Here is a 25,128-nt window from a genome sequence, read left to right on the forward strand (position 1 = left end):
GTGGAATGTAAGCACTTAAAACTTGAGTTTAGGCACCTAAGTCCCTTTGAACATCTGGTCCTAGGTTTCTTAGTCATTTAGCATTAACCAATGAAGTAAATACTAATGGGAATTGTGTGATCTTGGGGGACTTGGGAGATTCCCAGATATAGACTGGAGGACAAGTGCTAGTAATAATAATAATAGGGCTCAGATTTTCCTGGATGTGATAGCTGATGGATTCCTTCACCAAGTAGTTGCTGAACCAACAAGAGGGGATGTCATTTTAGGTTTGGTTTTGGTGAGTAGTGAAGACCTTATAGAAGAAATGGTTGTCGGGGACAACCTTGGTTCGAGCAATCATGAGCTAATTCAGTTCAAACTAAATGGAAGGATAAACAAAAATAGATCTGTGACTAGGGTTTTTTATTTCAAAATGGCTAACTTTAAAAAAAATAAGGAAATTAGTTAGGGAAGTGGATTGGACTGAAGAACTTGTGGATCTAAAGGCAGAGGAGACCTGGAATTACTTCAAGTCAAAATTGCAGAAGCTATCAGAAGCCTGCATCCCAAGAAAGGGGAAAAAATTCATAGGCAGGAGTTGTAGACCAAGCTGGATGAGCAAACATCTCAAGAGAGGTGATAGAAAGCCTACAAGGAGCGGAAGATGGAAGGGATCCACAAGGAAAGCTACCTTATTGAGGTCAGAACATGTAGGGATAAAGTGAGAAAGGCCAAAAGCCATGTAGAGTTGGACCTTGCAAGGGAATTAAAACCAATAATAAAAGGTTCTATAGCCATATAAATAAGAAGAAAACAAAGAAAGAAGAAGTGGGATTGCTAGACACTGATGACGGAGTGGAGGTTAAGGATAATCTAGGCACGGCCCAATATCTAAACAAATACTTTGCCTCAATCTTTAATGAGGAGCTTAGGGACGACAAATGGGAATGAGGAATTACCACATCCGAGGTAGAAGTGAATCTCGAATGGGACTAAATCGGGGGCCCAGATAATCTTCATCCAAGAATATTAAGGGAACGGCACATGAAATTGCAAGCCCATTAGCAAGAATTTTTAATCAATCTGTAAACTCAGGGGTTGTACTGTATGTCTGGAGAATTGTTAACACAGTTCCTATTTTTAAGAAAGGGAAAAAACGTGCTCCGCGTATTTATAGGCCTGTTTGTTTGACATCTGTAGTATGCAAGGTATTGGAAAAATTTTTGAAGGAGAAAGTAATTAAGGACATTGAGGTCAACGGTAGTTGGGACAAAATACAACATGGTTTTACAAAAGGTAGATCATGCCAAACCAACCTGATCTCCTTCTTTGAGAAAGTGACAGATTTTTTGGACAAAGGAAACACAGTGGATCTAATTTACCTTGATTTCAGTAAGGAATTTGATACGGTTCCACTTGGGGAATTATTAGTTAAATTGGAAAAGATGGAGATCAATATGAAAATTGAAGGGTGGATAAGGAACTTGTTAAAGGGGAGACTACAACAGGTCATACTGAAAAGTGAATTGTCAGGCTGGAAGGAGGTTACTAGTGTAGTTCCTCAAAGATCGGTTTTGGGATCAATCTTATTTAATCTTTTTGTTACTGACCTTGGCACAAAAAGTGGGAGTGTGCTAATAAAGTTTGCGGATGACACAAAGCTGGGAGGTATTGCCAATACAGAGAAGGACCGGGATATTGTACAGGAAGATCTGGATGACCTTGTAAACTGGAGTAATAGTAATAGGATGAACTTTAATAGTGAAAAGTGAAAAGTCATGCATTTAGGGATTAATAACAAGAATTTTTGTTGTAAGCTGGGGACTCATCAGTTTGAAGTAACAGAGGAGGAGAAGGACCTTGGAGTATTGGTTGATCACAGGATGATTATGAGTCGCCAATGTGATATGGCCGTGAAAAAAGCTAATGCGGTCTTGGGATGCATCAGGCAAGGTATTTCCAGCAGAGATAAGGAGGTGTTAGTACTGTTATACAAGGCACTGGTGAGACCTCATCTGGAATATTGTGTGCAGTTCTGGTCTCCCGTGTTTAAGAAGAATGAATTCAAACTGGAACAGGTACAGAGAAGGGCTACTAGGATGATCTGAGGAATGGAAAACCTGTCTTATGAAAGGAGACTCAAAGAGCTCGGCTTGTTTAGCCTAACCAAAAGAAGGCTGAGGGGACATATGATTGCTCTCTGTAAATATATCAGAAGGATAAATACCGGAGAGGGAGAGGAATTATTTAAGCTCAGTACCAATGTGGATGCAAGAACAAATGGATATAAACTGGCCATCAGGAGGTTTAGACTTGAAATTAGATGAAGGTTTTTAACCACTAGAGGAGTAAGTTCTGGAACAGCCTTCCAAGGCAAGCAGTGGGGCAAAAGACCTATCTGGCTTCAAGACTAAGCTTGATAAGTTTGTACAGGGGATGGTATGATGGGATAGCCTAATTTTGGCAATTAATTGATCTTTGACCGGGGCAGATTGGCAGAGGCCCTGGGGTTTTTTTGCCTTCCTCTGCAGTGTGGAGCAAAGGTCACTTGCTGGAGGATTCTCTGCACCTTGAAGTCTTTAAACCATGATTTGAGGACTTCAGAAGCTCAGACATAGGTTAGGGGTTTATTACAGCAGTGGGTGGGTGAGATTCTGTGGTCTGCATTGTGCAAGAGGTCAGACTAGATGATCATGATGGTCCCTTCTGAGCTTGAATCTATGAAACCTAAGAGCATGGGTATATTTATTACTGTTATCTTCAAAAAACAGAATTTACATGTATTAAGTCTGGGGATTTAGATAAACAGTCAAAGCAGCATGGTTTTAAAAAGCAATCATGCCCAATGCTGCTGTGAGCATGCTGAAGTCTTTTCAGCTTTTTTCAGCTTTTGGTCATCCTCTCTTGTTGCTATCATAGATTTATGATCCTTCCTCATACTGTTGATTCAGCACAGTGAGAAACCTGTATGAGAGACTTTTAAAAGCAAAACGGTGTATAGGCCTAAAAGACCTAGTACACCAGTGTATTTCTACTCTTCCATCATATCCTAGTTTCATAGCTGGAACTTGACAGTGAACTACAGAATACTGCTTAAATCAATAGCTATATGTGCCAAACTTGTTTGTAGTGATCAGATTTTTCCTTAACCTAAACTAAGATGGTTGTAATAATTATACAGTACCATGTTGGTAATATTTTTGAAGTAACATTCTTGTTCTGATAAGTAATTATATATAGCGTTTTCACAGACATTGATTTCTGTTTTACAAATAGATCTGATTGAAGCAAAATTAGTAGGTGTGCTGGATATTTTGGATGAAGAAAATCGTCTTCCGCAACCAAGTGACCAGCATTTTACTTCTATGGTGCATCAGAAACACAAGGAGCATTTCAGACTATCTGTAGGTTTACTTACTCTTCATTATTTTATAAAAATAAATTCCCAGAGTGGATGCTAATATAACGTAAGTTAGAAATCACTGTGAATAAAAAACCGAATGGAAAACTCCAGTGATGTTCATGCAGTCTGGTGGCAGCGTATTGCACTCCCATTTGGAAAATCGGTTTGGGTCTGAAGGATGGTAACAGTAGGCAGCCCTAGACTCTCTCTCAATGGACCCATGGAGCTTTCTTGACCAGAACAATGGCCGAGGCCAAGATCATTCTGGTGCAAAATCCTCTCTGTCTATTATTGTATATTTTTAAAGATATTTTAAAAACCTGTGAGGAAGGCGTTGAAAGCAGTGTTTAGGTTTTATAGAATGATTTACTGAAAAGTAGAAAAACTTTCATTTTAGAAAGTGTTACATATTCACCTCTCCCTTAAAAAACAAAGTGTCTTAACTAATGCTGTGAAAACCTTTCTTTATGCAATCCCAATCATATGACATTCAGACATTTTTACAAACTGTAAACTCAGTTTAGGTTTTATTGAAAGGTTCACTAAAGGTTTAACTTCCATCAAACTTGTGCATAATTTTAACTGTAGTGGATATCAGAATCTCCCATGCATGTCTAATAATTTCTAGCTATGAAAAGGAAATAAAAAGGATTTTCATTTTGATGCTTTTAAAAAGGCAGAGTTGATACCATCAAATAACCCTTTTCCCCTTCCCTCTCCAAGATTCCTCCGAGATTTTTAGCTTTGAGTTTTGGCAAATATCTGTTTAGTCCAATTTTCTCAGTTTTTCAGTCCAATTTTCTCCCACATAGTACTTTAAAGATGAAATGGTGGAACCTTTTGGGAAAGGTTTGTTTGTTTTTTAAGCATACGTTTAGAAGACTAACACAATCCCAGACTATGTATTTACACGCATATTTTAAAATACAAAAACACAAGAAATGCCACTTCCATAATAACTAAATACAGGCAAATTTAACAAAAGTATGTTTTCCTCTAAATTAATACTTATTTCCTTAACTGGATTCCTGTGCTATGAGAAATTCTTGTCAGACTCTTTAGGTTTTAGTAGTCAGCTAGTACTTGCAGCCTTTGGTTCCTAGTTCCATCTCTTACAGCTGGGTCTTTCACCTTGTATCCAGCTATTCAACACTTAATTCAGAAGTCTACACAGCTAATTTGCAGCTGTTGTAGCTTCCATCCTGTGACACCCCATGCTTGGACAACTCATCAAGGCAAATTTCAATGTCGCTGTCTTACTTTTGGATGAAAATATTTACAAGATAAATCTGAGCCTCTATTCCCTATCATTATGACAATACTGTGCACCAACCAAATATTCTATGCCACCTGTGGGAATTAGTGTTGAACTAGGAAGCAGTTGTGACGATAAAAATTATTAATCTTGGCAGTTGCAGTGGCATTTTACTGTGAGTTGCAGGCGCATTCAAAAAAGCTCAGGATGAAGAAAAAGTTTGAATCCCAGTGAACTGAAATAGTGGAGTTTCTCACAGCTTTAATCTTAACCTGTAGGAAAGGCCATAGCATCTAATATTTCTAGCAGAAAAATATGATTTGAAAATTTACTGTTCTGATTTTGTCCTTAATGATTTTTCTGTGTAACTTGTTTTTTTATTGCAGATTCCCAGGAAGTCAAAATTGACTGTTCACAGAAATATCAGAGATGATGAGGGCTTTATTATCCGACATTTTGCTGGAGCAGTGTGCTATGAGACGGTACCTTGATTTAACAAACTCATGTTAATTATTTCATTTGTACTGCCCTGTTCTCCTTTATATTATTAGTGTTTTCCTATGAAATCTAGGAAATTGAGATCACTTGGCATTATCAGGCAAGTTAAAAATTCTTCCGGTTTAACTTTAAATGTCCCCCACCCCCACTCCCAAAAAAAGACATGGACACTTCAAATTCTTCTTTATGCTGATTAACCCAATACGTCTAACCAATATTTAATCAATAGAAGTATAAATATAATCGCTTGTTGTTACTGCTAGCTCAGTAGTAAATGTATTCAGAGTTCAGAAATGCCCTGATCATTATTCCATTAAAGCAAAATTCTCCTTGATTCCAAAGCATAACATTAGGTGCAAACTTCTCAGTCTTTGGTTTTAGTCAATTTAGTTGGTAAGACTGACCTTTTAAATGCATCTTCAAGTTAGCGACTAAAATATCCCAATTATTTCTCACTTCATTTGCCAACGCTAATATGTACAAGTTAAGGTCTGAATAATAATTCTGCATTTCTACAGCACCTTCTAAGGATCTCAAATTGCATCACAAGCATTAAGAAATCAAGCCTCACAACACGGCTGAGGGGTGAGGTGATGAGAACTGAAAATAGAAACCAGGGGTAAAATTTTGATGCTGTTCTAGTCAATGGCAGAACTAGCACTGACTTCAGTACGGACTAGGCTTAGCCAGGATTTCAAATCACATCTCATGACTCCCAGTCCCGTGCTTTAAACATAAGACCAGCTTTTCTCCCTTTACTGTTGTTAGTGTCAGACACAGACAATAAATATTCTACAATTATATTTTAAATTACCCCCCCCCCCCAAATTCTTGGTATTTTAGCATTAGGTATTTTTGGTGGGATATTTTGAACAAAGGATGTCTTTATGTAGGACTAAGTAAAGCTATTAGTACTGTGAAGTTTATATGCAACGCTTTGTTTGTTTGTTTCCTTTTCAGACCCAGTTTGTGGAGAAAAACAATGATGCTTTGCACATGTCCCTTGAATCTCTTATATGTGAATCCAAGGATAAGTTTGTCCGGGAACTATTTGAATCTACCACTAATAACAACAAGGATCCCAAACAAAAAGCAGGAAAGCTTAGCTTCATCAGTGTGGGAAACAAATTCAAGGTATTGGAATACTAAAAATGAGTTCTTTCTTTTAGTATGTTGCTTTTAAATTGCTTGAAATGAATGGAACTTTAAGTATGGGAGAATCAGATGATAACTTGTTTCATGAAAAAAATCCTCTTAAACAGCTGTTCTTCAAATAAAATGTAATAAAACCACATCTTCAAGTTAAATGATGGCCTGTGCTATGCAAACAATGAAGATTGTTTGAAGGCAATCCTTGCTTTTATTTTAAAATGCAGCAGCTTATAATTCTGTTTTTCCCCAAATTCAAATAAAACTTTTGAAGCACAAGTTCCAAGTTCTTGTTCTATATCTGGAACCTATAGTTCTAAGTTTGACAAAAAGTGTTCTTCCATTCTATTTGAAGGTGTAGAGGTAACAGTTTGTCAGTAAGTTGCCACCTCAGCATTTAAAAGCTAACCTTAAAACCTCATTTCAAATGGTGCAAAACAGCAGTAGTGATTGCTTTGACAGATATTTTCCGTATGCTGAATACTTCCTTTTTCACTACCTGATCATAGTATCTGATGCGTCTCCTAATTTTTTCCTTTCTTCCACTTGGTGTAAAGCTGACCTTCAAGCCTTGTCTTCTCCACATGTTTTCTGCTTCCTTTCCTCATTCAGCAGTTTTATTTTTAGCTGGATTATTTCAGCTCAGGATGACTAGAGAGAACTATAGGGAAGTTGAGAGAGGAAAAGCAGGCACAGCCAGGGGCTGCAGGTAAATTTATTACCTTAATGGACTCATTATTTTATAGCTGCTGCAATTTCAGCATGAGTTCTTCTTTTCAACACATCAGTGTTCATAATGTTTTGTACCTCTGTGGCATTTTGAGTGTATATGTTCTACTTACAGTAATTCATAAGTGTTAATTTCCCAGACATAATACATACCCTTAATGAACACTTCAAGCACTGGAAATTTCAGTTTCACTTCAAATAGCACTGGGGAATGTATCACTACCAAAGGAGACTTTATTTCTTCTGTGGTTTAAGACTGGAAATTTTTCACTTGTGTATCGAGAAATGTGAATAAATCAGTCTTGAATTTCTCTAATTGTAACAGTTACCTGAGCAACTTGAGAGAGAAGATGAAACCATTTACAGAATTTGTTCATGGGTCTCACCGGATCATTCCTTGCTACTCAATCATGAGCATATATAGATTTTTGCATAAAGCCATTGTTGTTTCTTGTAAAACTGCATATTGACACTCACAGTTAAATTATTTCCTCCAAAACAATGCTTACATAAAATACATTCCTTAATAAATTTAATGACAGGTTTCAGAGTAGCAGCCATGTTAGTCTGTATTCACAAAAAGAAAAGGAGTACTAGTGGCACCTTAGAGACTACCCAATTTATTTATTTATTCGTGAGCTACAGCTCACTTCATTGGATGCATTCAGTGGAAAATACAGTTAGGAGATTTATATACACACACAGAACATGAAAAAATGGGTGTTATACACACTGTAAGGAGAAATGGAGTACTTGTGGCACCTTATGCATCTGATGAAGTGAGCTATAGCTCACGAAAGCTCATGCTCAAATAAATTGGTTAGTCTCTAAGGTGCCACAAGTACTCCATTTCTTTTTGCGAATACAGACTAACACGGCTGTTACTCTGAAAACTGTAAGGAGAGTGATCACTTAAGATGAGCTATTACCAGCAGGAGAGCGGGGGTGGGGGAGAAGAAAACCTTTTGTAGTGATAATCAAGGTGGGCCATTTCCAGCAGTTAACAGGAATGTCTGAGGAACAGTGGGGGGTGGGGGAATAAACATGGAGAAATAGTTTTACTTTGATTAAAGATTAAATAAGATTGATCCCAAAACCGATCCCTGAGGAATTACACTAGTAACCTCCTTCCAGCATGTCAGCAGAAGCACTCTATGTAGAAGTCCAGTCTGTTGTTTCGACCTTCAGGAGGAGTCCACCTAGAATCCTTCTTTTTGTAGTGTTGGTAGGAAGGTGTCTGTGGGTTAGTATGTTGTTCAGAGGTGTGTTGGAAATATTCCTTGAGTCAGAGACGTCGAAAATAGGATTCTAGGTCACCACAGAACTTTATTGTGTTCGTGGGGGTGGAGGGGCAGAAGGAGAGGCCCCGAGATAGGACAGATTCTTCTGCTGGGCTAAGAGTATAGTTCTGTAGATTGACAATATTGCTGGGTGGATTAGGGGAACTGGACTTCTACATAGAGTGCTTCCGCCGATGTGCACAGGCTGAAATTGTGGAAAAGTAGCATCAGTTGCCCCATAACCTCAGCCGTGCAGAACACAATGCCATCCACAGCCTCAGAAAAAACTCTGACATCATAATCAAAAAGGCTGACAAAGGAGGTGCTGTCGTCGTCATGAATAGGTCGGAATATGAACAAGAGGCTGCTAGGCAGTTCTCCAACGCCACTTTCTACAAGCCATTACCCTGTGATCCCACTGAGGGTTACGAAAAGAAACTACAGCATTTGCTCAAGAAACTCCCTGAAAAAGCATAAGCACAAATCCGCACAGACACACCCCTGGAACCCCGACCTGGGGTATTCTATCTGCTGCCCAAGATCCATAAACCTGGAAATCCTGGAGACCCATCATCTCAGGCATTGGCACCCTGACAGCAGGATTGTCTGGCTATGTAGACTCCCTCCTCAGGCCCTACACTACCAGCACTCCCAGCTACCTTCGAGACACCACTGACTTCCTGAGGAAACTACAATCCATCGGTGATCTTCCTGAAAACACCATCCTGGCCACTATGGATGTAGAAGCCCTCTACACCAACATTCCACACAAAGATGGACTACAAGCCATCAGAAACACTATCTCCGATAATGTCATGGCAAGCCTCGTGGCTGAACTTTGTGACTTTGTCCTCACCCATAACTATTTCACATTTGGGGACAATGTAGACCTTCAAATCAGCGGCACTGCTATGGGTACCCGCATGGCCCCACAGCATGCCAACGTTTTTATGGCTGACTTAGAACAACGCTTCCTCAGCTCTCGTCCCCTAATACCCCTACTCTACTTGCGGTACATGGATGACATCTTCATCATCTGGACCAATGGAAAAGAAGCCCTTGAGGAATTCCACCATGATTTCAACAATTTCCATCCCACCATCAACCTCAGCCTGGACCAGTCCACACAAGAGATCCACTTCCTGGACACTACGGTGCTAATAAGCGATGGTCACATAAACACCACCCTATACCGGAAACGTAGTGACCTCTATTCCTACCTACATGCCTTCAGCTTTCACTCAGACCACACCACACAATCCATCGTCTACAGCCAACCTCTACGATACAACCGCATTTGCTCCAACCCCTCAGACAGAGACAAACACCTACAAGATCTCTATCAAGCATTCTTACAACTACAATACCCACCTGCTGAAGTGAAGAAACAAATTGACAGAGCCAGAAGAGTACCCAGAAATCACCTACTACAGGACAGGCCCAACCAAGAAAATAACAGAATGCCATTAGCCATCACCTTCAGCCCCCAACTAAAACCTCTCCAACGCATCATCAAGGATCTACTACCTATCTTGAAGGACGACCCATCACTCTCACAAATCTTGGGAGACTGGCCAGTCCTTGCCTATAGACAGCCCCCCAACCTGAAGCAAATACTCACCAGCAACCACACCCCACACAACAGAACCACTAACCCAGGAACCTATCCTTGCAACTAAGCCCGTTGCCAACTGTGTCCACATATCTATTCAGGGGACACCATCATAGGGCCTAATCACATCGGCCACGCTATCAGAGGCTCGTTCACCTGCACATCTACGAATGTGATATATGCCATCATGTGCCAGCAGTGCCCCTCTGCCATGTACATTGGTCAAACTGGGCCGTCTCTATGTAAAAGAATAAATGGACACAAATCAGACATCAAGAATTATAACATTCATAAACCAGTCGGAGAACACTTCAGTCTCTCTGGTCACTTGATTACAGACCTAAAGGTCGCAATATTACAACAAAAAGATTTCAAAAACAGACTCCAACGAGAGACTGCTGAATTGGAATTAATTTGCAAACTGGATACAATTAACTTAGGCTTGAATAGAGACTGGGAGTGGATGCATCATTACACAAAGTAAAACTATTTCCCCATGTTTATTTCCCCCTCACCCCCACCCCGCACTGTTCCTCAGACGTTCCTGTTAACTGCTGGAAATGGCCCACCTTGATTAGCTCACGAAAGCTTATGCTCAAATAAATTGGTTAGTCTCGAAGGTGCCACTAGTACTCCTTTTTTTTTTTTAATAAATTTAAGTAAATGTAAATAATTTGTTAAAATTAGATAAGAAAAGTATGTAGCATCAGTGAAAACTGAGTAGCAGGTTAGTTGGGCCGGGCCTACCCAGCCTCTTATGACACTCCTTTATTCATCCCAGCTGTATGTGCTAGAGTCCACCAGCTTCATCTGCAAGAAAAACCGATAGGCCCCTTCTTTCTCTGCAGGAGAGATGCTGGCAGCTTTAGCTGGAGCAGCAGCAATGTATTTGGTAGGCCCCTACACAGATCCCTGCACATTAGGCTCCCTGAGAATAATAGACCAGCTAGTCTAAAATAAGAATCTTGAAAACAATCCTGTTTTATGGTACACAGTACAGTAGTAAGGGCAGAACTGTGCCTGACCACTTGGTATCAGAATTTTGTGTAATGTCACATTCCATAATCAGTACTGTAAGCATCAGCAAGTCAAGCATTACACTAGTCTGTGAAAGATCAGGCTACTCCTGTGCCAAAAATTTAACCATGTCTCTTGAGCTGGTTCCCTGCATATGTAAGTCCTAACCAAATGCTAATACATAGAAGTTGTAATGTGCTACTCAGATGCCTGCATCTGTAGTTGAGGCCTAAGACTCTCATCCTTTGATACACACAGTCAGTTTCAGAATCAGGGCATTAATTAATTTCTCTGTTTGTTTAAATTCCATCTAGGATAAATATAGGATTCCCCCCCACTCCCAAATAAAATGAAGACTTATCTGTTGATTGTCATATTCAAAGAACAGTTCAGTGTAAAGTAATTCTGAGGATTTTAGCTGGCCAAATATATGACACATTAATCCATTAAAATGTTAAATCCGAATCTTAGGTAGCCTTGAGTAATGGTGGGCACAGCATCTCTTGTAAAGAGAATTTAAAAGAAGAAAAGAAAAGCAGTGTTAAATGTCTTGACGTGCAAACTGTGTTGAGAATATCCTTATCCATGTAGTGTTTGACATGCTGATGCACGTTACTCCTTGCTATTTGTAGCTTTTCATAGATTTTAACTTTGATTTATATTATTCATATCACTACTGTCCAATCACCTCATTAACTCTACTATGTATACAACATTTTCCTTATTTATTTTCCTACTGGTGTATGTACTTTGAATATCTAATCGCTAATTTTCAGACAATAAAGAGATATACACATGCAATTATTATACCATTCAACACAAGAGTATTCAACATAAGCAGTTTCCTTGGTGTGACTCAAGTCCTCTTGCATGAAGTTGTCTAAGATTTGTTCATGTGTGGTTTATCAAAACTGAATGAGCTACTATTCATGCACACATGCACACACATGCGCACACACCTAACAATAACTGATGCATGCAATAGTGTTGTGTCACTCTAATGTATAACCGTCATAGTAAGACAGACACATTATGGTTCTCTAATATGAAGTATTGAATTGTTTCATTTTTTTTTGACAGACTCAATTAAATTTGCTCCTTGAAAAGCTTCGTAGTACTGTAAGTATAAATATAGATGCAAATTCTGTATTTTCCTTTATCGCTCCGCTCATGTTAACCAAGAGTTTTGGCTTAAATTTAATGTTTTTATAATAATAAATAGTCACTTCAAAAATGTCATCCAGTTGCAAAACAGGATAATTTTAAGTGTATTGCTACATGGGTGCTGAATATTATTAAATTCATAGACTAAATATTAAAGTTACTGAAAGGAAAGTTCTTTGTATTGTAGCATGGAAATTCTACCAGTTCAGATAAAGTGCATTAATATTACTTAGTTTTATCAAGTCTCCAATTCCTTTCCCGATCATTTCCCTTTCCTCTAGTCTACTTGCTTCTCACTCATGGGTAATCTGCCATCCTGTGTTTGATTTATTTTTGTGACCAGATTTTGATTCACTGTATATCTGTAGTTTAACTCATGAACAGCCAGGGTTTTGAACAAGTTCTAGGAAAACTCTTAACTCTGATAATTTTATTTTTTATTTGTTGTAGAGTGGCACTTTATTTTTCCATCCCCTTTTCACTACACGTTCACATTTTCAAGTGTGAGAAGGGAATCTAGAAAATCTAGGAATGAAGTTTTATATCTCTTTTTTCTGGGGGGGGGGGATTTAATCTAATACATTCATGTAATTGAATTGGTAGCAGGGAAAAAAACCTCATACCCCCACCTCCATCCCTACTCCCAATATTAAAATTAGTTCACATTAACTTCATTCACTTTCTCTCTAATCCTCTACTATGATTTGTTTCTGCTTCTCTCACCTACACCCCTTAAAATTCTGCCTAGTGGTAACCCTCCCTCCATAGCCGGTCAGTGCTGCTGGTAGATGGAGGAGTTTGCGTTACGTCTTTACATTTCAGGTCCAGGATTTAGATGAGCATATTTCCCATTTATTGTAAATTCTGTTTTAATTTATTTTTATGCAGACCCTCAGAGAATACTAGGCATGGGTTTCAGTAAAAGATGCTGCTTGTAACTACCAAATGGCTAATATGTTTCAGTGTTAGAAAGGTTTGCTGCATTAAAAATCTTCAAAGAAGCTCTTGAGCCAAATTAATCAATTTTTAAAGAGCTTTAGTTCATTAGTGAAAGACAAACATGACTAACCATGTTTCACAGCCCTTTGCTACTTCCTCAGGGCTTCTGGAGTTGCACAGCCATTTGTCTGATTTTAACTTCCTGATTGCATCGGCTCCACAACTCATTGCTTGATCCCTCAGTATCTAGTTCAGGCAGTCATCTTTGAAGAATTTGGCTAAAAAGCCACTATACCTTTTCTGTCTTTGATGTGGTTTTACAGAGAAGCAAATGGTCTACTCTTGCAAGCCCTCCATGAATGTGTACTCTGTTTCTTAGATACCTCTTATGTGCAGGATACATTTCCTAGTATTTTTGTAGGTCTAGAAGTATTCCCTATCAGATCAACCGCCTCCTTGTCATTAAACAGCTCACTTCATGAGAGGATATTACAGCTGACTGTACTCCTGTGCTCTATGATAAGTATGAACTAGCAGCTTCCCGTTCCACACTTAAATCTCTCTCCTATGTTTGTCTTATCCTGTGAGTTTTTTTAAATTTCTCTCTTCCTTTTCCATTCTTTGTGTCTTTCTTCAGTGCTTAGGGCATAGAAATTACGGTTTCTATACATAACGAAGGGAATCCAACCTACATTTCACACATCTTTAATCTGGAGAACAAATTCTGCTTTACTTGCTGGAAGATTACCCATTAGTACGGAGAGAGTTTAGCTCAGGAAATAGATTGCAGAGTTAGTGGTGTGTTACCTCACTTTTCACTGAGTCAGAGTTATCATACTTGTGAATTTATATGTTTACAATTTCTCTAACATTATGGTCAGAGGAAGTAATCAAACTGAGTTATAGTTGAACTTTAGGGAATCAAGAACTCTATAAATAGAGGTAGAAAAACATTATTTTAGCCAATGCAACTTCTTTAAAAAAAATTGAGATGTAGTAAATTATCCTGCTTATTTAACTAGGATAGTAATCGTTAAACTTTATGCTTTGATCTAATTTCTTAAAAAACAAGTTAGATCATAGAGAACCATAAAATTCTAGTCCATTTATATCATCTCTGCTTTTTAAGCTCAAAATGGTGTGGGGCCTCTCCCTATTTCAGTATTACTTTAGCAAATGTCTTCAGACACTTTTTGGTAGGAATACTAAAATTCTTCTTGTTTATATTAGGATAGTAACCAAAAATATGCTTAGCAGTTCTCAGACATAACAAAAGATAGTCTGTGCCCCAAAGAGCTGGATCCTAGTCTTCAAACATGTTTTGCCCTGCCCCAGACTCAAAGCTGGCGTGAATGACCAGGTGAAAATTCTTCTTTCCTAGGGAATTCTTAGAACCAATGTAGCTAACTGTTCATCAGCCCTCTTTCAGCAGTTGGAGTTCAAGGGCTTGTCCGGGAGAAGGGGGCATGGCCAGGGTGCTACTTAACTCCAGTGGTCTTAGAGTTACCAGGATTGGGGGCATAAAGATGACATACAGCTACCTTTGCCCAACCCTTTCCTTTCCTCCCCTGACCCCCAGGACCTGTGCTGAGCACAGTTTTACAGCTTGGCTAGACCTGAGACTTGGTCCCAAGAGGAGAGGGGGAGAGAGAGATACAAGGTACAGTCAAAGCAGTCACAGGTCAGGGTAGTCACAGTGAGGGTAGTCACAGGTCATATTAATCCCAATTTTATTCTAACATACAGCATGAATGGGATTTTTTTTTAAATGTCATGAAGCGAGCTGTAGCTCACGAAAGCTCATGCTCAAATAAATTGGTTAGTCTCTAAGTACTACAAGTGCCACAAGTACTCCTTTTCTTTTTGCGAATACAGACTAACACGGCTGTTACTCTGAAACCAGGGAAGACACTGATATACTTGGGCTGGTGAGCAAGGAATGAGTGGTTAAAGAAGGAACTGTTTTGAGGGATGAAAAAAATGGAGAGAGAGATGGTTGGATGGAAGCGTAAAGAGATAGTATTAGTTGCTTGCCTTTTTCAAGCAAGATGATTATAGTAGTGGAGGTAGAGTACAGCTAGACTGATGCAATAATAATTGGATTCAGTTATTGATGGGAAGAAAAAAATTGTTGAATGAAAAGAAGGTGAGGTTCTATTGACAGTTTGAACTTTGAGATCAATTGCGTCAAGATATGTTGAGTGCAAAATGGATATGAAAAGACTGAGAAGCATAAAAAGTCAGTTTCTCTCTTTAGAAATCTATTACTGTTCCTTTGTTACGTAATTCTTAAATGATCACTTATTTCAGAAGGTTTAAATTTATGTAGATTCTGCTATCTTGCTGTCCTGACAATAGGGGTCAAGCTTTATTCGCTGCATCAAACCTAATTTAAAGATGACAAGTCACAATTTTGAAGGGGGACAGATTCTTTCTCAGCTCCAGTGTTCAGGTAATGTATTCCTCTTTTTTTTAAATTTTGTGCGTTACAGATTCACACAAAGTTGGAATGTCTATCGTTGAAACAATGTTTCCTTGATTGGATAAATATTTCTGTTCTTAATTTAATGGTGTCTAGATACAATTAAATGATTTGTATCTAATGAGTATTAATTAATTTTGATTCTCAGTAATCAGATAATTATTTTTAAGTAAGACAGTGCAGCCATTGTATTTTAGACTTTTTCAGTGTTAAATGAAAAGCTGGCAAGCATTATGCACTCCACAACATTAAAATATACAATACAAATTCAAATTCACAATGCATAGTATAAGACTGCCCATGTAATACTTGCTCAGATAAGAAAGAATCTAGCAACCCCCACATCTGATCACTCTCTTTAATCCTCTACGCTCTTCCTCCCCCAAACACCTGAAAATACAAATAATGAACTTTGTAGTGTGTCCCAAAAGATGGACTGAGCAGGGGACATGAGTTTCAGAGTTGAAGACTCATTACAAGAAACACCTGGTCAGCACTCTTTTCATGTTTAAACTGATGGTGTTCCAATTTGAGCGCATCTGCTGAACTGCAGGGGTGTTGCATAGAACAAGAGGCAGTATCTCAGAAAGCCAGGTCCCAAACCACTGAAGGGATTCATATGTTAGTACCACCACCCTGTTCTCTGCCTGGAAACAAATAGACAGACAGTATAGATTATGGTGTTGTGTTCTTGGCATGAAATGCTTCTCAGTAAACAAGCAGCCACATTCTGCACCGTCTTCAGTTTTCTGATTGATTCGTAGATGTATCCCCCATTTTGCACTCTTTGTAGTGTTTTAAACTTGAAGTGTCAAACGTATGAATGGCATCCATGGAATGATATGCATCTGAAGGGAAAGGTGTGCTTTTCTTGCTAAACATATATGTGGGAAAAAAGCACTCTTGTTAACAACTCATATCTGAACATCCAGAAGCAGAGAAGGATCTAACAAGACCATTCCATTGTGTGTTTGTGTCATAGATTCATAGAGTTTAAGGCCAGATGGGACTGTCAGATAATCTAGTCTGACTTCTTGAATATCAGAGGGCCTTAAATTTCACTCAGCTACCACAGTATAGACCCCAATCATTTGTGTTTGACTAAAGCATATCTTCCAAAAGCCATCTAGTCTTAATTTGAAGATGGCAAGAGATGTGTTTTGGCACAAGATTTCTGCCATTTGCACTTTAACAGTCTTTCATATCACTTCAGCTATTACAGGTAATCTGTAAATAAGAATGACCTGTGCTAGTGAAGTTGCAGAGAAACTTCTTTAGGGGCCACGGTATCTATGGACAAGTACTGAAGTTCATTTGAAGTTCCATTCAATTATCAGCTGAATTTTCTGTTGGCTAAATAGTATTCTCCCTGAGAGCTCTCTGGTTCCATTGCCATCTGAGGGTACACCATCAAAACAGACTCTGCCCTTAAGCAGAAGGTAAATGGTTTGTCTGTAACATGGGAGTAATCTCTACCTCCTTGAGGTCCAATCTCAACCCAAATATCAGCTCTTGAATATGTCCCACACTGTGGGTTATGCCAGAAATCTCTTGGGCATGCCATGATTGTCGTCTATGAGCAGAAGAATTGTCATCTAAATGGACACCGAAATCACCCTGTACCATCAGTTTCAGTGACTTCAGCCATGTAGCTTATCAGTTCAGCTGAGACCTCTGCAGTGTACCCAGGCTGATCCATTGAAAGTAGGCCCATCTGAATCCTGCTCCATAACTCAAATGCAGAATGAGTACAAGCAGTCTGATCTAGTTTTTTGAATGATGCTGCATGGCCATGAAGCTGGAAATACAAGGTCCTTTCAAGTTTTATGGTATTGTTACAGACTTACGCAGCCTTGTTCTTGCACTATTATGCTTGATACAAACAGTTAACTGGGTTACTAGAATGAACTTACTCGCAGAAAATCATGGTGGCACAATATAAATAAGTCAATAACATTAAATTGCATCATTTCCCATAAGTCCTTTATACACTTTTCCGTCCAGGTGTTTGTTTCATTATCCTTTTGTGGGTTCAGTAGTTTGAGCTTAGTTTTTTCAACAGAATGGTTTAGCATCTGGTGTCTTGGCAAGCACACTTATATTTGTCATGCCAAGTTATTTTTAAGTAAAAATTAGCACATCATAAACACACAAATGCTTAACAATGTTGCTTTAATTAGGATTCCATTAACGCCGTTATCAGCAGCTAATAGCACTTGGCAATATTTGTGAGACTAAACAAATCAATAGACTAAACTTTTGATTTTTCACCATAAGCTTCTATAAGCACATTTGTGTATACGTATTAATCTGTTTGTTTCAGTAAAATAACAAGTATACATAAACATTAAACTGGGGGGGGAAGTAAAGTTTAAGCTAGAAAAGTAAAGTTTAAGCTAGAAAAGAGCTACTTATAATATGATTTTTTTTTTAAAAAAAAGGTATTAATGGAAGTAAATCAAAAGGCGAATGACAATAGTACAAACTTCACCAAGAACAAATATGCAATGAGGAAAGGTGGCAAAAAGAGTTAGTAAAAACAATCACAAATAAAATTAAAAATGAGATACTCAACATCTGTTGCTGGGAATTTGTCAAAATTAGCATAGAGACATGGCTGGTTGTATGTTACTTAGCTGCAGGATATAATGAGATTTGGAATTGGGGGGAATGGGTCAAGGATGGCTCTGGCTTCCAAAATATAACCCAATTTTCCTAGTTTATTCATTCTGCAAATTGGTATAATATGTTAATATTTAACTGCCATGGAGCTTGTGTTGTTTGTTAAGATTTTTGAGATCGTTGCATGAAAGAGATTGTAGAAGGCCTGGCATGAATTTCCTGTATCTGTGCTGTGACACTCTTACCATGCAACTTTGGAGCCGTTTTGATGCATCAAGACATTGATATCTTTGCAGTTCTCCCACTAATTTTGAGATCTGGGGTGATTTTGAAACTCTTTTGAACTCCGGCTCATGGCATGAATTTAGCCTTGACTTATGTACTCTGCATTGCAATGTCTGTTTTAATTACTGGTTGAAGAATCTCCAGCCTTTTACTGATTTGGGTAGCAATAAATTGTACCTCTGGAGGTGATGGCAGTATTTATGGATATCTATAATAGACTCATTCCACACTGCCACTTTTGCTGTATCAAAGATATACAAAACGCATCTCACCAGCTAAGGCACACCCCAGCATTACATGTAAACAGGGTGTTAATGCCAGTCATCTGCCCTTTGTACCCTGCACTGCCTCTCATGCTGACATCATTGGTGTGCCATCGTACACATTAATAGTCTTTGTCCGTTCAGAAATTATTGGGACCCTGCTTTAGGGAAGGAACAGCAAAATAGTGGATCTGCCAAAAAAGATTTAACAGAGTAACCCACTGAAGTCGATTAGTTGCCACCTATCTGGCAAGGACGCAGAATATTATCATAGACTGTCTCAGACGTTCAGGAATAAATTCTTATAAATGGCCATTTGACCAGGAAATGGTGAGTGCTGGGGCCAGTCCATGCAGAACTATGTACTACATTGGGGACTTAGGCCAAGCATTTGAGCACATCCAAATGGCATAAGCCATTAATTGTTCATTATTATGAAACGACTGCTTTATTTACATTTTAATGACATATATATTTTTGTGCGTATTTCTGTGAATATAGGTATGGTGTCTGTTTTGGACTTGATGCAAGGTGGTTTCCCATCACGAGCATCATTTCATGAGCTATACAATATGTACAAAAAGTATATGCCTGCAAAACTAGCTCGACTGGACCCTAGACTTTTCTGCAAGGTAACAATCACCTGAGTGCCAAATGAATTGTCCATATTTTTTCTCTTCATCTCGGATAGAAAATATTTATTTTGGTTTATTTTGTGCCTTTTTTGTGAAATATGAATCAAACTGATATTTTTTTTCTTGTTATAGGCACTATTTAAAGCCTTGGGCTTAAATGAAAATGACTACAAATTTGGATTAACAAAAGTGTTTTTTAGACCTGGCAAGGTAAATAGTATCTCTTTTCAATTGCAGTTTTTGAACATAGAGTATTGAAGGTTGTGTAAACTTCCCGAAAAGTATTGCTTTAGAGTGAAAATATATTGCATGCTTAAAATAAAAAAAGTTATAGCAGAGAAACAAAGGCTTCCCATTAAAACATATCCATATTCAAATCGTCTTTCTCTGAATATGAGCATTGCTCATAAGGAGAAGCAGTAAAAGCTTTTATGTCTAGGACTGAGACATCAGTACAGAGATGTAATTGTCTTACTCATTAACATAATTATCCAAAAGCTGAAGATTTTCAAAAATGGATGCCCTTAAGTTATGCTGATATGTCAAGGTTTTCAAAAATGGCTTTGGGGGCTTCTCTCTTTGGGGGGTACCCAACTTAACATACCTTAAGGGGCATGATTTACAGAGTGGGTGCTAAGTAAGTGGGGTACCCAAAATTACTAGTCTCTTTTGAAAATCCAGACACATATTTAGGTGCCAAAATAAAGATTTATGGCTAGGATTTTCCATGCCATAAATCTTTATTTTGGCACCTAAATATGTGTCTGGATTTTCAAAAGCACTGAGCACTCAGCAACTGTCAGAAAATGCCTGTCTTGGAAGTAGTCATTTCTGTTATCAACAGAACCTATTAAAATGTAAAAGCAAAGTTACCTTTTCACGGGTTTGAATTAATTGGAAGTTGAACTGAGGTTTCCATGGTTACAAGGTTCTGTTTACTGTACTGATCTTTTACCTTTGTCCTCAATGCTCTGTTAGGTTATAATGTTGACTGTCTATTTTCTACCTATTATTTTTGTTAAGTAAAACTGGTTATGTATTTAGTTTGCAGAGTTTGATCAGATAATGAAGTCTGATCCAGATCATCTAGCAGAGCTGGTTAAACGAGTCAATCACTGGCTTATCTGCAGTCGTTGGAAAAAAGTTCAGTGGTGTTCTCTCTCGGTGATTAAATGTATGTAATTTAATATTGCTTTTTAGTAAATCAAAATATGCTAACAGAGAATAGCACAGCAACTGGATCATTGCTTCGTAATTTGAACAGTATTAATTAAGGCCCCCAGCCTGCAAATACCTACTTGCTTAACTTCAGGCACGTGGATAATCCCTTTGGAGTCATTGGGACTTCTCAGTGCTTCAGGTTATTTACACATGCAAATGCATGAAAAAATTGGGACCTAAGTATCACCCATGAATCTATTCCAGGATATTTAGAATCTAGAAATTTACACAACTTAATGACCCTACTTTTTTGGAATAATAGGGCAGAAGGCCTGCTACCTTAAAACAATTACATCTAAGGAAATAGTCATTTGTTTGGTGGGCTTTGTGTCTTAGAGGAAATAAGTCTTTGCCTAATTCACAGATCAGCTAAATCTGAAATAGCATCTAGTCATAGATGAGAGTTGAAGACTTGTCATATATTTATCATCCTGGGACATCACTTTTTAAAAATAAATACCCTTGTGGACTTATCAAACATGTATTTGTAGGGACTGTAGGCATTCCCTTGAACTATTTAGAATTATAAAACCATTCGGACTCATTGAACTTATTTTGTGTGCTTGCAGTGAAAAACAAAATAAAATACCGAGCTAGTGCCTGCATTAAAATACAAAAGACTATTCGTATGTGGCTTTGCAAGAGAAAGCACAAACCACGGTAAGAAGGGAGGGGTTTTATAAGGTTCAAAAACTACTTTTCTAAATGTAGATATTTTTTATGCCTAACTGAATAGTCTTAAGGTGGGGGTGTCAAACAATAACCTATACTAGCAACATTTTTAGAGTGTGGATTTAGCTTTAGCTTTTGCATTCATACTTATTCATATTGAATGGATGAGTAACACTTATTAGAAAATTAATAGAAATATTATGCAGTATTCTGATTGATCCATTTATAGACCTTTTCTCTCTCAAATAAGGACCAGTAATATAGAATCATAGGACTGGAAGGGACCTCAAGAAGTCATGTAGTGCAGTCCCCTGCAATCATGACAGGATTAAGTATTATCTATTCTAGACCATTCCTGACAGGTGTTTGTCTAACCTGCTCTTAAAAATTTTCAGTGATGGAGATTCCACACCACAACTTCCCTAGGCAATTTATTCCAGTGCTTAACCATGCTGACAGTTAGGAAGTTTTTCCTAATGTCCAACTTAAACCTCCTTTGCTGAAATTTAAGCCCCTTGCTTCTTGTCCTATCATCAGAGGTTAAGAAGAATAATTTTTCTCCCTCCTCCTTGTAACAACCTTTTATGTACTTGAAAACTGTTATGTCCCCTCTGTCTTCTCTTTTCCAAATTAAACAAACCCAATTTTTTCAATTTTCCTTCATAGGTCACCTTTTCTAGATCTTTAATTATTTTTGTTGCTCTTTTCTGGACTTTCTCCAGTTTGTCCACATTTTTCCTGAAATGTGGCGCCCAGAACTGGACACGATACTCCAGTTGAGGCCAAATAAGCACAGAGTAGAATGGAAGAATTAGTTCTTGTGTCTTGCTTGCAACATTCCTGTTAGTACATCCCAGCCTGATGTTTGCTTTTTTTGCAACAGTGTTACACTGTTGACTCATATTTAGCTTGTGATCCACTATGACCCTCAGATCCCTTTCTGCGGTACTCCTTCCTAGGCAGTCATTTCCCATTTTGTATGTGTGTAACTGATTGTTCCTTCCTAAATGGAGTACTTTGCATTTGTCCATATTGAATTTCATCCTGTTTACTTCAGACATTTCTCCAGTTTGTCCAGATCATTTTGAATTTTAATCCTATCCTCCAAAGCGCTTGCAACCCCTCCCGGCTTGGTATCGTCCACAGACTTTAGAAGTGTACTCTCTATGACATTGTCTAAATCATTGATGAAGGTATTGAACAGAACCAGACCCAGAACTGATCCCTGTGGGACCGCACTCGTTATGCCCTTCCAGCATGACTGTGAACCACTTATAACTACTCTCAACAAGCTACCATGTTAGCAGGGAGCACTTACCTATTCTTACTGAAGAAATGAAAGGCTAGTATGGAGGACTTATTACCTAAGGAATGCAACTAAAAAACCCCACCTCCCTTTTGAATATTTCTGTCTACAGTTACAGGTATCACTTAAGACTACTGTAGCTGAAACGGACATGGTGAAACATTGTTGTCTTTGTTTTCAGTCTGTGTACATTCTGCATTTCATTTCATCTATTTTAAAGTTTTCTCTGGACAGTAATTTTCCTCTTTTATTTGAGTCTTTCACACAGTAACAGGAAAGAGAGAAAATCTTTTTTTAAAAAAATAAGAAAATGTGATTGTAAAACCACAAAAAAGCACAGTTGTACCCCAAATTGCTTCAATTTTTTTTTAATTTGACTAAATTTCATGCTATTGGTTGTGTTTCTTTTGCTCAATTCAGTCTTTTTAAAGGTGTTATGCTGAAGCCCTTGTACTGCACGGGTGCTGAATTCCTCCTCCAGTTCTTATTAATATGCCTTGACTATGTTGTAGGGATCACCTGTTGGGTAGTTGAGTTTCTGTATGATTCAGGTTCCAGTACTGCTTCAGGTTAAGTAAATGACAAAACTCAATCTTTAACCACTCAGATTTCTCCAATAGTGGTGCCTCTAATAATTTGTTTTTGAGATGTGAACATAGATCCACTAGAGATCACAAATGCATTTCACATTCTGTAGGTCACTTTCTGTCCACAGACTTTGGTCACTGCTAATTGGGTTCACTGTATTAATAGAGAAAGGCTTGATGTGCCAGTACTTGTCCTCTGTGCCACGCAATCCCATATGTGTTTGATTTGCAGAGTTACAGGGCTTATCTACATGGTGTGGCAATGTACACAATGGGTGTGTGATTTCTAAAGCACGCTAGCGTGTTGCACATTAGTTGGTCGGTGTGGACCCTACTGGTGGCCACTAGTGGGATTTGACTTAGAGCTATTTCAAAAAGTACTACGTTAAAGCACATCAGCAGGGTCTACATGCATTACATTAGTATACTTTAGAAATCCCATCCCTGTAGTGCATGTTACCCCCGTTTCAACCTGTATAGACATGCCCATAGTTTAAACAGCAAATTTTAAAAGGGAAAATAAGATTATAAATTAATGTGACTATTTACTGATACTTAAAAATATTAATCACCTACTTCACAAAAACATCTTAAAATATAGTGCTCTTTTTTTTTTTGTATTCACAGCATTGATGGCCTTGTAAAAGTGCGTACACTGAAAAAGAGACTTGATAAATTTAATGAAGTTGTAAGTGCTCTGAAAGAGGGAAAACCAGAGATGAGCAAGCAGATCCGGGATCTGGAATTATCTATTGATGCTTTGATGGCCAAGATTAAGGTATAACGTAACAATAGAACTTTTGAGATGGTTTTTAACTTCGTCTGATATAGAAGACCAAAGGCTTTATAGTTAGCATTTAATCCAGAGTTTTTAATATAAGTGCCTTAAATTAGGTTCCTAAATTCATGTTTAGGCATCTAAATAAAGAGGCTTGATTTTAAGAGATGTTGAGGACTACCAAATCCCCTTAAATTTAGTTGAGCGCTCAGCATGACTAAAAGTGAGGCTGCTTATTTGGCACCTAAATCGATATTTAGGCACCCTAACGCTAAGCATCCAAGTTTGAAAATTTGATTTTAATGCATATTGTGGTGGATGTGGCCACCCTTTTGATATTGTCAGATAAACATATTAAATAAGCTTCCTCTAGCGGCTGCAAAATATGGTGCTTAGAATAATGTAGAGTAGCAATGTTTTAAATTAATTGGGGTTTTGGTGTTACCTTAATTGCTTAGTAGAACATGGTGCTTAAGAGGTTTTGCATAACTATCAAGTGAAAGAAGATTACCACAAGGCCAACAATGTTATCTAAAAAAACTAAATGTTTTCTTTTTGCTTCTCAGTGAGCTCATGTGTTGGTTTTGAAAATGCTTCCTGAAGAGGTTTATGTGTGATATCTGACTGAAAACTTCTGGGAATAGCAGGTTTAGCTGAGAAGAATGAAAAGACTGAGCTCTAGGAATAACTTAAGGAGACTGTCTTTAATGTTTGGTTCTACTGAAGCACTGCAAAAACTCTGATTTTAGTCTTATATGGCGGTCCCATATAAGGGGGTTGTTAATAGAAAGTCAAAGCAAAATTTAAAGATTATCTCCCAGTGGGATTCAGGGCTGATTTAAATGCAGAGGTATGTGTGCGTGCAAGGGCAAGGGTTGGGGAATGGGGTCGAGTCATAGGTGCTGAAACTGGGGGTGTTGCCATTTGGTTCAATGGCTCTCAGCATCCCCACTATACAAATTGTTCCAGCACCTCTGGGTCCAGTCAGTGCTGCACATGAGAGGGGCCAGAATGCATGTACCAGAATTGCTGTCAGACGCTGTTATGGCTCCCAAAATAAATGCTGGAATGGTGTGTCAGCACGTTCTGGCCAGTCTCAAGCTCTGGGCCCAGGACTACTGCCTCTTGGCACTGTTTCTGCTGGGGGGGAGAAGACATTTATTACTGACCCTCCAAGTAAGAGGCAGAACCTTTATGGTGTGTCTAGGACCCAGACTGTTTGAATTCATCCCTGAAGATATGTTTGAGT

General features: G+C 38.3%; 1 protein-coding gene across 6 annotated transcripts in view; it reads left to right on the forward strand.

The window, feature by feature from the left end:
* The window catches only part of MYO6 (myosin VI), a 176,528-nt gene that overhangs the window by 111,014 nt on the left and 40,386 nt on the right, over positions 1-25,128 (forward strand). For 4 of the 6 annotated variants that reach the window (XM_077812706.1, XM_077812710.1, XM_077812705.1 and 1 more), the window contains exons 16-25: positions 3,259-3,386; positions 5,027-5,122; positions 6,099-6,272; positions 12,006-12,044; positions 15,387-15,480; positions 19,182-19,312; positions 19,448-19,525; positions 20,360-20,489; positions 21,106-21,196; positions 23,729-23,879. In XM_077812706.1, coding sequence (XP_077668832.1) covers positions 3,259-3,386; positions 5,027-5,122; positions 6,099-6,272; positions 12,006-12,044; positions 15,387-15,480; positions 19,182-19,312; positions 19,448-19,525; positions 20,360-20,489; positions 21,106-21,196; positions 23,729-23,879 — 1,112 coding nt within the window. Of the gene's footprint in view, positions 1-3,258; positions 3,387-5,026; positions 5,123-6,098; positions 6,273-12,005; positions 12,045-15,386; positions 15,481-19,181; positions 19,313-19,447; positions 19,526-20,359; positions 20,490-21,105; positions 21,197-23,728; positions 23,880-25,128 lie in introns of those variants that run through there. The other 2 variants (XM_077812708.1, XM_077812709.1) reach the window with 2 other exon arrangements.

This window comes from Eretmochelys imbricata, chromosome 3 (assembly GCF_965152235.1).
Source record: "Eretmochelys imbricata isolate rEreImb1 chromosome 3, rEreImb1.hap1, whole genome shotgun sequence".
NCBI classification, from domain to species: Eukaryota; Metazoa; Chordata; order Testudines; family Cheloniidae; genus Eretmochelys; species Eretmochelys imbricata.